The sequence below is a fragment of the Galeopterus variegatus genome, unplaced genomic scaffold (assembly GCF_000696425.1).
Source record: "Galeopterus variegatus unplaced genomic scaffold, G_variegatus-3.0.2 Scaffold1573, whole genome shotgun sequence".
Classification (NCBI taxonomy): Eukaryota; Metazoa; Chordata; class Mammalia; order Dermoptera; family Cynocephalidae; genus Galeopterus; species Galeopterus variegatus.
Window position 1 is genome coordinate 273,036 of NW_007727684.1, and position 18,586 is coordinate 291,621.

General features: G+C 43.2%; 1 protein-coding gene across 1 annotated transcript in view; it reads right to left on the reverse strand.

The window, feature by feature from the left end:
• The window catches only part of LOC103594535 (echinoderm microtubule-associated protein-like 2), a 48,731-nt gene extending 32,755 nt beyond the window's left edge, over positions 1–15,976 (reverse strand). Inside the window, exon 1 of the mRNA XM_008577763.1 lies at positions 15,899–15,976. Coding sequence (XP_008575985.1) covers positions 15,899–15,976 — 78 coding nt within the window. The remainder of the gene's footprint in view (positions 1–15,898) is intronic.
• Between the last annotated feature and the right edge of the window lie 2,610 nt (positions 15,977–18,586).

An 18,586-nucleotide genomic window follows, 5' to 3' on the forward strand; every position in this document is an offset into this window, starting at 1 on the left:
GAAGGAGGAGAGACCCAGACCACAAGAAGCAATGTGGCTACTTTACTTTATTTTATTTTTTTAACCAGTATTTAGTACTGGAGCTTGTTCACAGGAAATTGAACAGCAGATCTCCATGACGGGCATGGAATCCCATTAGACATTAGATTTCGCTCTCAGAGATTTGTTCCAGGAACTCTCATGGACAGAAAAAAAGACAGAGCTTAATCTCTACCTTTCTCCTGGCTCCTTGGAAGTAGCAACTGGGACTAAGTAATGGCTGCTTGGCCCTCTGACTAGCTGAAACCTAGATGGGAAATGGGAGGTTAGGTAGCGGAGATAGACATGAAAGACAGACCTGGCCTCAGGATTCACCTGGTGTGGGATACAGCTATTAAGAGAAACATCAGGTAACTTATGGTGAGAAGGATAAAGCAAAGATTACAAACTAGTGATAGCTGTCCGATAGAGCTTCGATGTTATTGTCTCCCCAAAACTCATGTGGAAATCTGATCTCCAATGTGGCAGTGTTGGAAGCTGTTTGAGTCACGGGGGTGGATCCCTCATGAATGGATTAATGCTCTCCCTGGGAGATGGGGGTAGTGAGTGAATTCTCTTTTCTATTAGTTCCCACAAGAGCTGGTTGTTTAAAAGACCCTGGCACCTCCCCTCTGTCTCTCTTGCTTCCTCTTGCCATGTGATCTGCTTGTACCCACCAGCTGCCTGCTGCTTTCTGCCATGAGTTGGAAGCAGCCTGAGGCCTGTGCCAAATGGAGCTGTCCCAGAATTGTAAACCAAATAAACCTCTGTTCTTTATAAATTACTCAATCTCAGATATTCTGTTATAGCAACACAAAAATTGACTATTACACTGTCCTTATGACCTGAAGTCATGTATTGTTTGGCTAGCATAATTTTAAAAAAATATTAACATGGAGTATGAACTCTTGAGTTCAAATCACTCCCTGTTGTCTTATACCTGCTGCCCAAGAGGTTAAGAAGACTTAACCCATGCAATGGTTAAGAATATTTGGTCTCTGGGGTCAGACCTCCTGCTTGCATAGACTGGATCTGCCACTTACTAGCTGTCCAGTTTCCTTGTCTGTATATGGAAAAGATGGTAGTGCCAACTTGTAGGGAATTTGTGAGAATTTAAAGAGTTAATGTAATAAACTCTCCAAGGCTGTTATTATATTTGCCTAACCCCTGCATTTGAGTTTATAACCTCTAGTGTAAAGAAAAGAACTCTGCAGTAGGTGACAAAAACACTTCACAGTGTTAATCGGAGCCAAGCAAAGTCATGGATACATGAACATGTAAGCTATGTTTGCTGGGTAGAAAGTTGTTCTGAGGGTTAAGGTAGAAGTACTTTCTGGGGGAATGGCAGGAGTGGGTCTGAAAAGGAGGCCAAAGATGAATTGTGAAGAACCTGCTACGCCTTGCTCAGCTGTTTCAAATAGTCACTTGAAATCCATTGCCACTTTTCCTATTAAAATGCTGGCATAAGACATTATTCATTTCACTACTTAGTGCTAACCAAAGATTTACTTTGTCCTTTCTGGTAATGAGAATAATGTAATTGATCATATCCCACTTTTGTCTTGGCTATCAGGGAGCTCAGAGGCAAATTTAAAACTCAACTAGTCCTAGAATTTTCATTTTATATTTTTCTTTTCCTTGGTCCTCATTTTCTGTTTATGTTCCACTACTATTTTATGTGTTTTAACTTTATTATTTACTATAATATTGTATGGGATATCATTATAAGTTGCAGCCATTAATTGCAGGAAAAAGTAGAGTATAAATACATTGATAAATAAAATTTAAAGGATTTAAGCTTTATCCTTTAAACAATGGGGAACTATGGAAGATTTAAAAGCAGAGAACATGATCTAGTCTATACTTTAGGAAGACAACTCTGGTCTCCCACAAATCATCCAATACAACTATTAAAAAGCAATGACAGCCAAGCTGGGGCTGCTAGAGCTCAGGGGAAGAGGAGGAGAGACCTACAGAGTTCACGAAGGCAGGAGAAGCCATGATGAGAGAAAGATAGGATCACTCCCACCATTTTGAGCCCTGGCTGTTTCAAGGCTGGAGATGGTGAGCACATGGAGCAAGAGCTGGAAAAAGCCACAGCTATGCCCTTCATATGAAGTTGCTTGGAGGCAGCAGGGGAGAAGAGGGCCTTGGTGGCCCCCAGGCCAGCAAGACCACTGACATGGTTCCTGTGGACCCACATAGGAGTGAGGGGACACAGACAACTGAAAAAAGGAGCCACCCAGAAGCCTGTGAGTCATTGCAAGGGACTGGCACATAGCCCATCCCGTGGGAAATGTTTGGAGTGCAGTTGGTGGGGGAGACGGGCCCACCAGGGGAACACTGAGGCACAGCATGGACAGGTGATCTGTCCCTCAACCAGTGCAGGACCACTCAGTGGAGACTGGTCAGGAATATAGAACTGCAGGGGGTGCAGTTTGCTTAAAAGTCTCAGGCCCAGACTAGAGTTTCCACACAACTCAAGTGTACTGGACCTCACAAGACCCAGAAGTACATACAAGGTCAGCAATTAAAACCTGAGCTGCACAAAAAGCCTTCCCCAGGGAATCAGCAGCAAAGCAGCAATTTAATTCAACTATAGAGCTCAAGTGCTGGTCTCCACAGGAAGTTCCCCATTTTAGAAGTAATCAAAGGACAACAAATTAGTTCCAGTGCAGAGTTTAAGTGGTGGAAACAGCAAATAATCCAACACAGAACTGAAAGAAAAAACAAGAAAACCCACAGATCAGAGACAAAGTTTGATATTAACTAGCAAAGGTCTAACACCACCAAAGAACACCTATAAAACCCAGGAGGACGGGATGCCCCCTGGGCTTCCAAGCCGAGGAGCAGGGAGGGCTGTGGACCTCAGCCATGTGCCTCCAACAACTACACCCAGCCCAGCGACGACCACCAGGCCACTGCTGGAAGTGCCCCAGGCTCCCAAGCTGGGATGGTGAGTGGCTGAGGGCTTCAGCCACCCCCCCAACATCTGCACCAAGCCCAGTGATGACCACTGAGCTGCAGCTGGAAATGCCCCAGGCTCCCAAGCCAGTTTGTTGGGGGGCCAAGGGCTTCAGCTACATCCCTCTGACATCTGCTTTCAGCCCAGCAATGACTGAGTGGCCACTGGAAGCTCCCTGGTCTCCCCTACTGGAATGACGGGGCTGCCATGGACCTCGACCAAGCCCCCCTTCCTTCCTACTCCTCCCACCCTATTTCCTCCCCCTTTCCCCTCCCCCCAACTGCTCCACAACATCTTAGAATGTAAAAATATATATATATTAATAAACAAATAACAATTTAAAAAAAAGAAAGATAATTCTGACTGCATTGTGGAAGATGAATTAGAGAAAGGGTGAGACTGGAAGTGGAGAGACCAGTCACAAGATTGTTTCAATTGTGCAGGTGGGAGAAGATGAGGGCCTGACTCCAGGTAGTGGGATGGAGAGGAAAGGATAGAGATAGGAGTAATTGGAGACAAGATAGAACTGACATGATGTAGTGACTGGATTTGGGAAGAGAGGGAGAAGAAGGAGGCAACTAAGTAGACGGTGGTTAAGGAAGAATTGTAAGATGGCCCCTGTGATCTTTGTCCCCTGGTATTACACCCTTTATTATGTCACATTACATGGCAGAGGGGATTTTGCGGATGTAATTAAGGGTACTAATTAGTTGACTTTAAGAAAGGGAGATTATCTATGTGGGCCTAAGCTAATCACACAAGCACTTTAAAAGCAGAGAGTTTTCTCTAGCAGGAAGCAGAAGAGGAAGTCAGTGAAATTAAAAGTGAGTGAAATTTGAAATGAGGGATGTTCTTTATTTCTCAGATGGAGGAGGCCATGTGGAAGTAGCTGAGAGTTGCCTCTAAGAGCTGAGAGTGACCCTTGGCTGAGAGTCAGCAATGAAACAGGGACCTCAGTCCTACAATCATAAAGAATTGAATTCTGCCAGCAATTTGAATGAACTTGGAAGTGGATTCTTTTTCAGAGCCTCCAGATAAGAGTACAACCTAGCTAACATCTTGAATTCAGCCTTGTGAGACCCTAAGCAGAGAACCCAGCTAAACCCATTCAGATTTCTGACATACAGAACTGTGAGCTAATAAGTAAGTTTTGTTTAAACTGCAAAGTTTATGGTAATTTGTTACACAGTAATAGAAACTAATTCAGTGACTGAGCAGAAACCTTTGTCACCCACATTACATCCTCTTGGGTCACCTCTGATTTTAGCTGTACCTGTGACGGACAGTTTTGACTCACCTCTAGCTACTGGTGTCCTGCCTCAAGAGCACGATAAACATCTTTGAATTCTGCCCCAGTGCCTTTTCTGGTGTGTGGAGCTTGCTCAAAAGTAGTCCAAAAGTGCAGGGAAAGTTAATGACCCCAGGAGCAACCTTCCATCAGTGAAGCAAGAGAACCAATAGGATTAGATATATCTTCTTGCCTCTGAAAGATGTTTAGGTAGAGAATTTGGGGAGGCATTCTGGATGCTTCTCAGAGATCCTGGTGGAATCAAGGCTCTGTTGTCTATAGTAATGATCTTGAAAATGCATCTTTACATTAGTTTTCCTTCTTCAATATCTCTTTCTCTCTCTCCTCCCTCACCCATGCTTTCTTGGATCACCTCCTAAATAAATCATCTACTCCTGAGTATTTTTGTCTTAGGCTCTGCTTTCAAGAGTACAAAAATAAGCCAATGATGCTGTAAATTAATGTATGGAATGCTATAGGGAGAGCAGGTAAGGTGGTAGGAGTACAGATAATAAATTCACTTTTAGATATATTGAATTTAAAAGGGCCCTATAAAACATTAATTCATTGATTCATTCAGCAAATATTTACAGATCATTTATTATGTGGTATGGGAGGGGTGAAGCAGTGGACAAGGCCAACTAATTACAATTCTTATGATGCTATCGTCTTCGTAGGGAAGGCAGACAATGAACAAGTTCTGTGAATGTCTGAAAGACAAGTAAGTACAGGGTGCTTAGGAGCATGCACCAGATGGACCTAACCTAGTATGTGTACTCTTGGTGGGCTTCCTAGAGAAAGCAACTTTTCAGATGAGAATTGAAGAATAAGAAAGCATTATCAGGAGACACTTGGGAGGGGGGCAGATGTGAAGGAGGGAGAGAAGGAGGGGTCCAGGCAGAAGGAAACACGTACAAAGGACCCTAAGATGAAAAAGAGCTTGACACATTTAAGCATGATTGGAGTGTGGAGGAAAAGAATATAGCACAAAGGGAAGTTGAAGGAATAGATAGGACCTGACCTTGACAAGCTTTCTAGGCTATTGTGAGGTTCTCCGTCTTCATTGGCAACTGGAAGACACTGAACTGTTTTAAGCAGGATGATACCATCAGATTTGCATTTTAAAATCATCATTCTAGCTGCTTTGTGGAGAATAGATTGGGGGTGGGTGGGTGGCTTGAAGAGAAGGGATACTATCTAGGAGGTTACATTATAAGTAAAAGAAGAGGGTGGCATATATTAGTGTGGTGCCAGTGGCAATGGAGAGAAAGTGGACAGACTTGGTAGGTAATTAGAAAGTATAATCAATAGCACTTGGTGATTGACTATGTGTGGGGGTGGGTTTATAAGAGAAGGAAGAGTTAAAGATGACAGCCAAATGTCTGCCTTAAGCATCTTGGGTGATAGCAGTGGCATTTCTGGAGAGAAGGAATACTGAAATCATTTATATGTGGATGTAATCACTTCTATCCCCCACTCCCTTCCCATTGCCTGTCATATCCAATCAAATTTTGCTATTCCTGGATATCATTCGCTCAGGACCCTGTGCTCAGCAGAGTAAATGACTAGAGGTAACATGATAAACTAAGACATTAATTAGTGCTAATTAATATGCCATTCCTTATAGGACTGAGCTTGAAATTTTACCAAGGGTCTTTGGAAGAGGATGCTTTTATTAAAAGAGGTGCTGTGGAAAAGCAGACACTGGAAAGATTTGTAGACAGGAAGATTTTCTTGCCAGCAGTAGGCAGGGCACTCTACATCCCTCTGGTAAGTAGTAGTAGCGCCAACCCCAAAAGGACTCAAGACTCAGATGCTGTCCCTAACCTCTTCTCCAGAACACCTCTAAATTGGCCCAAATGTCTAGAAGACTGGGACTCTGTGGAAGAGTCAAATGTCTGGAATCCAGATTCTATTTTACCCAATGGTATGCTGGAACTGATCTATATCAGCTAGTGAGAGTTAATTTTCAGGAATTTTGCAACTAGTTAACATCACCTTGGTAGCTTGAAATTGGCCATGGTGGAAGATTTTACACCATGGAAACTGGCAAATGCTGCAAATCAGGGCTTTCTCCCTTCAGAGAATTAGTCATCAAACATTTACCAGCACACCACTGATCCCAGTCCGGCCACAGACTAATCATGTGGTTTCTCTGTCTGCACTCACACCCTTGGTGGATCTCATCCATTCTTGTGGCTTTAAATACCAGGTTGTAAGGTAAATGCTGGACATAGACTTATTCCCTCTCCCCGTGCATACCGGAGTTTCCCCTTCCCCCTTGGAAACTACCCCTGGCCACGGTAGTTTACCCAAAGAAAGGCATGTCTCTTTTAAGACAAAGGGAAGTCAGTAGGAAGCAGGAGCCCCGGAGTAAATGAATTAACATATAAATGGAGTTAGCACACTAGTGTTAACTACTCTGGTACCAGGAGGGTAGCAGGTAACTCAACTTATTTACTCAGCCAGATCTCCCCTTGCTCTGAGTTATGTGAGCTGGGTGAGAGTCTACAGGTAAGCATGCAAATGACTTACACCTCTACTTTGATCTGTTCACTATATAACTGTTGTATGTACCCCATGGCACCTCCTGTAAGTCTAATAAACCACTATTGGCCCATGCAAGTTCTTTGGAATAGGCAAGCACTGCACGAGTGCCCTTTCAGATTTGGAGCTCCCATGATACACAGGTATATTCTGAAACCCTCAAATTGATATCTCTAATCCAAACCTCTCTTCTAGATGCCAGACTTATATATCAGACACATATAACCAATTTCCTATTTAACATTTAACATATCCACTTGGATATCTAAAACTTAACATCTCAAACTTAACACAACCGAAACTGTGCTCCCAATCTACAACCTCCTCGCTCTCCCCACTACAAACTTTCCTCCTGCTGTCTTGTCCATTTTAGCAAGTGGCAACTCCTTCCTGTTGCTCAGGTCTGAAACATTGCTGTTATCTTTGACTATTCTTTCTCTCACACCCAACATAAAATCTGTCAGCAAATCCTGTCACTTTACTTTAAAAACACATTCAGATTCTGGCTGCTTATTACCATCTCCCCTGCTACCACCCTTTTCTGTACCACCACCATCTCTCACCTGGATCATTTGCAGTAGCCCCCTGACTGATCTCCCTGCTTTTCCTTTGCCTTCCTGCAGTCTATCCCTAACATAGCAGCCAAAGTGATCTCTTTTAAACACAAGTCAGATTGTATCACCCCTCCTGTTGAAATTCTTCAAAGGCTCCCCAACTAATTTGGAGTAAAAGCTGAAGTCCTATAAGGTCTTACAAGATCTAGCCCATATAACTTTTCTGATCTCATCTCCCAACTATTTTCCTCCCCTTTTTGCTCACTCCACTCTGGCCTCAAACACACCAATCCTGCTTTTACCTCATAGCCTTTGTCCTTGCCTGGAATACTCTTCCCCTAGATATACACATGATTTACTGCCTTACCTACTTCAGGTCTTTTCTTTAATGTTGCCTGTAAGTAAGGCACTCTTTAACTCCCTTATTTAAAATTGTAAGGCTTCCTCACTCTGCTGCAGTACTCCTTGTCACCCTTCTCTGCTTTCTTTCTTTCTTTCTTTCTTCGAACTCATCATCATCTGACATACTGTGTATTTTATTATTTTGTGTATTATCTGTCTCCCAGACTAGAACATAAGTTCCATGACAGCAGGGGGTTTTCTCAGTTTTGTTCATTGTTATGTTGTCAGTGCCTAGAAGAGTGCTTGAAACATAGTGGGCAGTCTGTAAATATTTGAATGAATGAATGAAAACACTCTCTAATACCTCTTACTACATTTATTGTAATTTATCTGTTCACATTTAAGTACATAGTAAGCACTCAATAAATATCTATTGAATGAATGAATGTCAAAAACTTTTTATAAACTGTAGAGTACCCACACTGCTTTATCATTAGGAAATGGCTACCCTCTTCCTTTCTAGGCCACAAGGATGAGGCTGTTTGCTATTGATACTAATAGCTGCTCCCAACATTTCCACAAGAGGCAACACTTCATTCTACCCCTTTCCCTACCTCAAAATCAGTAAAGCCTTTGCTGTAATTAACACTTTAAAGCCAAGGTTTCCAGACTGTTGTTAAGCCTGGGATCTGAGTCTGACTCCTGCTTCCAAGTACCTGTCTGAACACAGATGGCTCTAACTTAATCCCCATTTCATGGCTGACCTTATACATACAGCAATTTACATTTTCCAAAGCACTTTGTGGTCATTCCCACACCAGCCCTGCAGATATCAATATCTCCCTATTCTAGGTAAAGAACCAGAGGCCCATAGAGGTAAAATGACTAGTCCAGGGTTAGTTAGTGATAGCTCAGGACTGGGATTCAGATTTCAAGTCTTTTCATCCCATTGTAAATGTCTTCATAGACAACCTGGCAACAAAATAAACATATGAATAAATGAATAGGCAGCTTGTGGAACTCTTAATTAGCAGAGAGTATGCACATTCAGTGAGGTAATGAGCAAGGACAGCACCCAAAGGCAGTTTTTCCACTCAACCCTTATACCATTAATTGTGTCTACCATTCACTTGGCAGGAGCTCACCCTATGCAGGGTCCATAATAATTAATTACATAGAGCCTCAAAGCCACAGTTAAAAATTTTCCAAAGTGATACTCCCCCACTCCTACCTGCTGCCTAGAGGCAAGGGAATTAGTGACTAGTGCTAGGGAGTCGGGGAGGAGGGGGCAAAGAGCAATCATCAACAACCTTTCCTCATTCTCCACTGCTTGAAACTGTGGGGGAGGGGGGAAGCCAAGAAAGAAGCTTGGCTGGAAAATCACTCCTTCGTCCATTCATTTGTTATGTCTGTCATTGTTTAATTGTCCAGTAAGTTGTGTATTAATTGAGAACTTCCTAGCACGAAAGCCTGCTCTAATGGGGGTTACAGCCAAATAGTAATTTCTTGGGGAACCTTCAGACTAATAAGGGAAAGAAGATATGCACATGCATAGTAAGGACTAAAAGTTGAAAGTTTTAAGTGTCCTAGGAGAGCTGCAAAGAAAAAGGTGGGGGATTCCAAGGTATAAGAGAACACCTCCAAACTTGCAGACCAGGGAATATCCTTAGAGGAAGGGTCCTCGTGGTTGGGCCAGAAAACTAGGTAGGATATGGGCTTGAGATTGTCAGGGAATGGGGGGCAGGTGTCAATTCTGAGAATACCATGAGGGAAATTGATAGAGTTTGGATGTGCTGTCTTCCAAATCTCATGTGGAAATCTGATCCCTAATGTGGCAGTGTTGGGAGCTATTTGAGTCATGGGGTCAGATCCTTCATGAATGGATTAATGCTCTCCCTGGGGAGTGGAGGTGGTGAGTGAGCTCTTACTCTATCAGTTCCCACAAGAGCTGGTTATTCAAAAGACCCTGGCACCTCCTCTCTCTCTCTTGCTTCCTCTCGCTATGTGATCTGCTTGTACCCATGGGCTGCCACATTTTGCCATGAGTAGAAGCAGCCTGAGGCCCACACCACATGCAGCTGTCCCAGAATCATAAGCCAAATAAACTTCTGCTCTTTATAAATTACTCAGCCTCAGGTATTCTGTTATAGCAACACAAAATGGACTAATACAGAAATTTGCCACCAGGAGTGGGATGTTGTGATACAGATACCTGAAAACGTAGAAGTGGCTTTGGAACCAGGTAATGGGCAAAGTTGGAGGAGTTTGGAGGACTCAGAAGAAGACAAAAAGATGAGGGAAAGTTTAGAACCTTCTAGAGATTGTTTAAATGGTTGTGACCAGAATGCTGATAGAAATGTGGACAGTAAACTGCTGATGATGAGGTCTCAGACAGAAATGAGGAACTTATTGGGAATTGAACAAAAGATCATCCTTGCTACACCATGGCAAGGAACTTAGCTGCATTGTGTCCATGCCCTGTGACTTTGTGGAAGGTGGGACTTAAGAGTTATGAACCAGAATGTTTGGTGGAAGAAATTTCCAAACAGCAAAGCATTAAGGAAGCTGCATGGTTGCTTCCAACAGCCTATGCTGAGTTATGGCAGAAAAGGCATGATGTAAAGCCAGAATTTAAAAGGAAAGCAGAGCATAAAGACTTGCAAAACTTGTAGCCTGGCCATGTGGTAGAGAATGAGAAAGCCCTTTTATAAGAAAAATGCAAGGATGAAGGAGCAGATAGACTGGTTACTAAAGACATTAGCTTGGTGATGAGGCAGCCAGATGCTAATAACCAAGACAATGAGAGAAAGGCTGAAGGCATGCATTTCAGAAGTCTGGAAGGGCACCCCTCCCATTACAGACCCAGAGGCCTGGGAGAACTGAGTTGTTCTGGAGGACAGACTTGGGGGGCAGCTGCCCTCAGGAACTGCTCCCTGCATCCCAGCTGCTCTGGCTGGAGCAGCCCTCCCTCAAGTGACCCCAAGTGTGGTTCACACAGCAGCTCTGGAGAGCACAAACTAGAAACCTTGGTGGTGTTCCTGTTGTGTTGTCTGCATGCTGGCAGAACACGAGAGCAGTAGAGGCGTGGCAGCCTCCACCCAGATTTCAGAGGATGTATGGAAAAGACTGGGGGCCCAGGCAGAGACCTGCCACTGGGGCAGAGCTGCTGCAGAAGCCATCTACTAGAGCAATGTGGAGCAGAAAAGTGGGGTCAGATCTCCCACAGAGACCCCACCTGGGGGGACATGTCTAGTAGAGCCACGGCAGTGGGGCTGCCAGCAGGACCCCAGAACTGTAGGGCCACTGGTCACATGCAACACTGGCCTGGAAAAGCCACAGGCACCAATGCAGCCCAGTGGGATGCTCTCAGCTGAGCCATGGGTGTGGGACTGCCCAAGGCTTTAGAGGCCCAGAGGCCCCATTGTGCCCAGGACGCAGGACTTGGAGTCAAAGAAGATTATTTTGGAGCATTTAGATTTAATATCTGCCCTACCAAGTTTCAAACTTGTTTGGGGCATGTTTCTCCTTTATTCTGGTCTATTCCTTCCTTTAGGAATGGGAATGTGCATCCAATGTCTCTTCCACCATTGTATCTTAGCAGTAGATAAATTTGGTTTTGATGTTTACAGGTTCACAACTGGAAGGAGTTTTGCCTTTGGTCTCAAATAAGGCTGTGGACTTTGGACTTTTAAATTGATGCTAGAACAAGCTAAGATTTTTGGAACTGTTGGGATGGAATGACTGTATTTTGTATGTGAGAGTGACGTGAGTTTTGGGGGGCCAGGGGCAGAATGATGGAGTTTGGATGTGTTGTCCTCCCCGCCCCGAAACTCATGTGGAAATCTGATACCCAGTGTGGCATTGTTGGGAGCTGTTTGAGTCATGGGGTCGGATCCCTCATGAATGGATTAATGCGAGTGAGATCTTGCTCTGTTAGTTCCCATAAAACCCTGGCACCTTCCTCTCTCTGTATTGCTTCCTGTCGCCATGCGATCTGCTCACACCCACTGGCTGCCTGCCACTTTCAGCCATGAGTAGAAGCAGCCTGAGGCCTGTACTAGATGCAGCTGTCCCAGAATTGTAAGATAAATAAACCTCTGTTCTTTATGTTACCCGGTCTCAGGTATTCTGTTATAGCAACATGAAAAACAGACTATACAGAAATTGTGTAGCATTTCTTGAAAAGAGTGAGGAGTTCAATGTGGCTGAACTATGGGGTGCAAAAGAAAAATGGGTGTGAGGGTGGCAGAGGAGGGTTAAGACTAGCTTCTGAAGAGGGGCTGCTGTGGGGCTCACAGGATGGATGGAGAAAGGAGATGGGTCCTCCGAGCAAGGCACAAGCTTCCCTATTCTGGCCCCAGCCTTCCCATGATGGCCTTCCTTTATGCTTCTGGAAGCAGTACAGCTCTATATGTTTCTCTCCATGTGCAGTTCAAGGCACATTCAGTCTTTAGGGAAATACTTCACCATAACAACAGGCCTGGTCCAGCAATGAAGTGCTTCTCCCTGGCTAGAAAGAGCAGGATTTCTGCTGGGCAGCCACCAACTGGTTCCCCAATCTTCTTCCCAGCCTACCAGTCCTGGGCTTCAGTCGGCTGTAGGCCCAATTAAGTTTCTTGTTCAATGGGGCATCTTGGTGCTTTAGGTAGTCCTCTAATGATTTGCCTGGGCCCCTCTAATTAACTTGCAATGCCATTTCTTCCCCAGCAGCCCTATTTTTGTCTCTTTATTTGAGACATCCAGGCTGCAAAGACAATGTAGAAGGCTCAATTATCTTAAAAATTCACCTTCCTCACCTTCCATCTTACCTCCTTCTCTCTCCTTTCAGGGATCTGTATCATGCCACATTGGGGCTGTGTCCAAGATGAAGGTGAAGCCACTTCCACATTTAATTTTTTCTCTGGCTCATTGGCCCACCACTATTTTGAGATCATTTCTTAACAGCTGCCAGTGTGAAAAAAGCCTTAGGAGGTTTAGTTAACTAAGAGCTCAATGTGAGTCAGCAGAATGATGTGACTGCTAAAAAAAAACTTAATGCAATTTAATCAGAAAGAGAGGGCCCAGAAGGAGGGTGGCAAGAGCTTTAGCTCTGCTTTGCTGCTTCACCCTGCAAGGCAGCACCAAGCTGTTTATCACCATGCCTGAGGATGCTGCAGGTAGAAGGGGAAAGGGGCACTGTCCTGGAGGGCTGCAAATACACTGGCCTCCTGGTGGTACCTCACCATACCAGGCATGCTCTTGCTTCTAAGCCTTTGAATAGGCTATTCAGTCTGTCTGAAACACTTCTTCCATTTCTTGACATGGTTCACTCCCTTATTTCCTTAGGCCTCTGCACACATCTCCCCTCTCCAGAGAGGTTGCCCCTGGCCTCCCTACTTAAAGTAGTCCCTCCCATCACTCTCTATCTCTTCTTACATTGCTTTGTCTTAGTAGCACTTATGTCCTGACATGTATTATCTGTCTCTCCCAGTAGAATGTAGGCTTTTTATATGTTTTATCCACTATTGTGTCTAAAACAGTTCCTGACGCATAGTGGGAGCTCAATACAAACTTTAATGAACAAATAAACTCTTTCATAGCATTTACCTCATACTGTAATTTATATTTTCTTCTGTCTTATCCCCACTAAAATTTTATCTAGAAAGCCTCTTTTTCCTCTTTCTTGACATTTTCATTAGTTACCTATGCAATGTCTAGCATGGTATGTATTGGATGAATGGATGGATGGATGGATGGATGTACTGGCAGAGATGTTGCAGAAGGGTTTCAAGTATTGGATGGGGGTTGGCCTAGACTTATGCTGCCTAATACAATAGTTACTAGATATGCGTGACTACTGAGCACTTGAAATGAGGCTCGCCTAAATTAAGATGTGTTACGAATGTAAAATGCACATCAGATTTTGAAGCCTTGGAATAAAAACATGTAATGTTTGTATTGATTACATGTTTAAATAATAATATTTTAGATGTACTGGATTAAATAAAATATATTCCTAAAATTAAGTTGATCTGTTTTTTTCTTTTTTAATGTGTCTACTGGAAAATTTATTTATGTATTTATTTATTCATTTAGTCATATATTCATTTATTACAAATATTCATGAGATACAAAGCTGATTGTTCCCCCTCCTGCCCATGATGTGGGGGCCAGATTCATACTGGGGGCATATCCATTACCAGAAATTACTTTTGCACCCTTTGCCCCTCCCAATTATCCCCCAACCTCTCTCCCCCTCCCCCTCTCCCCCTCCCCCTCTCCCCTCAACTCCAATTTGTAGCCCTAGGAATATTCCCTCCCTCTGCTGGATCACGGTACTACTGTGGTCTTTCTTTCCTGCCTTCCTTTCTCTCTTAGCTCCCACATATGAGTGAGCAAATGTGGTATTTAACCCTCTGTGCTCTACTTGTTTCACTCAACATAACTTTCTCCAGGTTCATCCATGTGGTTGCAAATGGGAGCATTTCATTCTTTTTTATGGCAGAGCAGTATTTCATAGCATATATATACCACCAAAGTTTCCCTATCCAATCACCTATTGATGGACATTTAGGTTGGTTCCATATCTTGGCTATTGTAAACAGAGCCTCAATAAACATGGGAGTGCAGGTATCTCTTCGACATGATGATTTCCATTCCTCTGGATATATACCCAGAAGAGGGATTGCTGGATCATATGGAAGATCTATCTGTAGTTGTTTGAGAAACCTCCAAATTGTTTTCCAAAGTGCTTGTACTAATTTACAGTCCCATCAACAGTGCAGTAGCATTCCCTTCTCTCCACACCTTCGCCAGCATTTGTTATTTGCCATCTTTTTGATTATAGTACTGGAAAATTTAAAATTACATCTGTAACAAGCATCATACTTGTATTGGATAGTGCTGCTCTGGAGATTTTGACCACCTCCATGTTTAAACCCGGACCTTTACAAGCTTGTGAGGGGTATGTGTGTGTGTGTGTGTGTGCATGCATGTGTGTGTGTGTGTTAGGGGTAATTTTGGTTTTTGTAATTAACACAGAAGAGTGTTCTCCATAATCATTGCTCCTGGGTACTGATGACAACGGGGTCAAAAAAATAGCCCCATGGTCTATTACCCAACCTCATCTTTCTCATTTCTGCCATTTCTCATCCCAGTTGCTCCAAAGCTTCTAGCCACAAACTAGGTTGAATGGTTAGATTTTTTTTCACCTCCTTTCTTACCTCCTGCCCACTCATGCTTCCCCTGACAGTGACATCAATAAACACATAAATGGTCCAAAAATGAGCTACAAATTGGAAGAGGAAAATCTAGCCACAAGCACCCTGGATGACCCACACCCTGCAGAGCCCTCAGTTCAGAAAATCTATCTCTGCCTGATATGCAATTTTATGCCTATAACCAACTCCACTTGAAGAGTCCCATGCTGGGTTATCCCAAGAAGGTAATAGAGAAGTAAAAGCCATTGCCTTCTAGGAGATTATAATGAAGTTGGAAAATAAAACCAAGGTGTACATGAAAAGTTAAACAAGTACATAGAATAGTCATCGAAGAAATGTTGGGTAGAGTGTGATTAAGGGCCAACAAATGACCCAGAATGTTGGACCTCTAGGACTTCAAATCAGGGTTAGCCTCAAGGGTTAAGGCAGTCAGAGAAAGCTTCTTGGAGGATGTGTATGATGTTATAAAATCCTGGATTTCCAGAGCTTAAAGGACTCTTAGAGACATAGTGTACTCCTTATTGTACAGATAAGGAAAGTGAGGCCCAGAGACGTAAAGATCACAGGAAAAATTGAGATTTGAACCGAGATTTTCTGGTTCTCAGTCCACTATTCTCTCAACCAGGTGCTGAGAAGGAAGGGATGGCATTGTAGGTGTTAAGAATGTAAAAAAGACACAGAAGCTCAAATGCCTGAAGGAATTACTCACTCCCCAACACATACCTCCTCCCAACTCACAGACACATGCACGCACACCCCCTCCCAAACCTAATCTGGGATCTCCCTTTCTTTTATTCCTCAAGAGCATGTTAATTTAGCAGGTGAAACACATAACACTGAATTCAAATTACAGGTAAAACATCAAGTCTTTTTTTATTAGTTAGAAATGGGTCACATGTTGATGAATAGCCTCTCTAATGTAACGTGCTATCTCAAAAGCTTTGAGGTTGAGAGGCCCTCCTTCTGTTCCTTTTTGTCCCATCACCACAAGGTACACAGACTCGATCTGAACCACCGTCACTGCCTGGCTGCCCCGACTCTGGCCTTTGGTGCGCAGGTCCATGGTGTTGTTGCCCTCAGTGTACAGGTTGTCCCGGATCAGCAAGCATTTGGTCCCCGCAAGGGTGATTCCCTGGAGAAATAACTTCTCTCTCCCCTCCCTTGCCACCAAGATCTGAATTTCTTCTTGAGTCAACTGGAACAGGTTGCCTTCAGTATAAGATGCTAATAACCAAGGAGGGGAATTGGTGATAATTGCTGCATCACAGCATATCCCAGTCTGTAGGAAGAGGGTGATGTAGTCCTGCCAGACCTCTTTGGTGATATTCCCTATGCACTGCATTATTCAAGTAAGTGGTCTCTAAAAAATGAATAAAGTGCTTTCAAGCAAGTTGGTCTTCAAAGGAAGTTTGTTGGCATTTGGCTCAAGAAGTATGATAAGCTGAGACTGAAATAAGTTAAAAATAGTCTGTTTCTTATGGCCTTTCTCCAGAAGCAAGGTGGAGGAGGTCTTGGTGACTTGTTATGCCTCAGTTGCCTTCTGCTGTGATTTATCAAGCTATCTCTGGAGCAGGAGTGAGGTCACAAAGGCTGTGTGACTTTTAAAATAGTCATCATCAATTACATCATTGGTGACCTCTGGTAGTAGCTTTCTGAGGAAGTATCCAAAGCTAGCAAGATTATAGGACAAAGTAGACCTACCTACTTCCCTGGGATACCATGGGAAGAACATTAACCCCCAATAGTAGGAAAGCCCTGGAAGTAGAACATAAGTGGACAATAATTGAGTTGGAGGCTTGAATGTAAAACAGGACAGGGGAGATTTACTACAGAAACGATTATCTCATACGTTGGCTAATCTTGCTGAGACCTGGGATCTAGGTACAAAGTAAAAAAGCCTATAGGGTTCACCAGTTCACAACTTCTTTTTGGACAATCACAATTGCCTCCTAACTGGTTTCCTTGCCTCCAGACTCTTTCCCTCTAGTTTATCCTCTGGCCCTCACCAGCTGTGAGTCTAGAGTTGTTCATTCTTATCCAGTCATTTAGCAAGTATTTATCAAGCATTCACTATGTGCCAAGTACTTTTCTAAGCACTGGGGTACAGTGGTGAACAGAACAGAGACAACCCATTGCCCTCATGGAGCTGGCATTCTAATGGAGACAAAAAAGTAATAGATAATAGCAGTATCCCTTTCACTAAAAATATTTTATGAGCCTAATACTCTCTTCTTCCAGATTTTCTCTCTCATTCCCAGGCTTTCTTTACTACTGTGGATGTTTGTTCTGACTCGTGACTCTTCTGCAACCTTTGCTAAGTCATTGTCTGTGCCTCATTTTTTTCTGAAATGATACCAACTTGCCTTAAGGAGGGAATTTTATGAGAAATGACTAATTTTAATGGTGGGAAAAATATGGAATAGCTCTGAAAATGCATTTATTCAGCATATATTTAATGAGTTCCTACTGAGTGCCAGGCCTATTCTAGACTTTGGAGATCTAGCAGTAAACTAAAAGTCCCTACCCTAAAAGAAGTGACATACATAAAATAATAAATGACAAACATATTTATAATATATCAGGTGGTATTGGTAACTATGAAGAAAAAGGGTTAGGAGAGTACAGAATGTTGGAGAAGTGGTAATGGTTTTATTTTATATAACGTGCTCAGGTAAGGATTCTCTGACATGGTGACATTTGATCAGAGACCTGACAGAGATGAGGGAGTGAACATGTAGATATCTGGTGGAAGAGCATTCTAGGCAGAGGGAATAGCAAGTGCAAAGTCCCTGAGACAGGAACATGTCTGGTATACTTGAGAAACAGCAAGGAGGTCAATATGACTTGGGCAGAGAGAGAAAAGGGTTATAGAAGATATAGTCAGAGAAGTACTGGTCTTAGATCATATGTAGGGCTTCATAGGGCATGATTAAGAGTTTGGTTTTTACTCTGAGATGAGGCACCACTAGAAGGTTTTATACAAAGGAGTGACATCATTCTAGATTCTAGATTCTAGTCCCATAGAAGATGCTATGTAGAGATAGATTCTAGGGGACCAGCACCAACACATGGAGACAAGTTAGGAGACTGTAGCAATAATCCAAGCAAGAGGTAATAGAGGACTGAGCCAAGGGTACAAGAGAACGAAATGGTTGGATTTGGATAATATCTTGAAGGAAGATCTGATAGGTTTTGATGATGAGTTGGGTATGTGGGATATGAGAGAAAGAGGATGCTTCAAAGGCTTTTGACCTAAGGGGTCAGCCCTGTGGCTTACCTGGGAGAGTGTGGGGCTGATAACACAAAGGCCATGGGTTCGGATCCCTATATAGGGATGGCCAGTTAGCTCACTTGGGAGAGCGTGGTGCTGACAACACCAAGTCAAGGGTTAAGATCCCCTCACCAGTCATCTTTTTTTTTTTAAAGGCTTTTTGGCCTGAACAAATGTGCTATGGTTTGAATGGTTGTGTTCCCTTCAAAATTCATGTTGAAACTTACTCCCCAATGCAACAATATTAAGAGGTGGGGCCTTTAGAAAGTGATTAGGCCATGAAGGCTCCACCCTCATGGATGGGGATTAGTGCCTGATAAAAGGGCTGGAGGGAACTAACTAGATCTTTTTTCTCCTTCCATCTCTTCAGCCATGTGAGGACACAGCTTTTGTCTTCTCTGG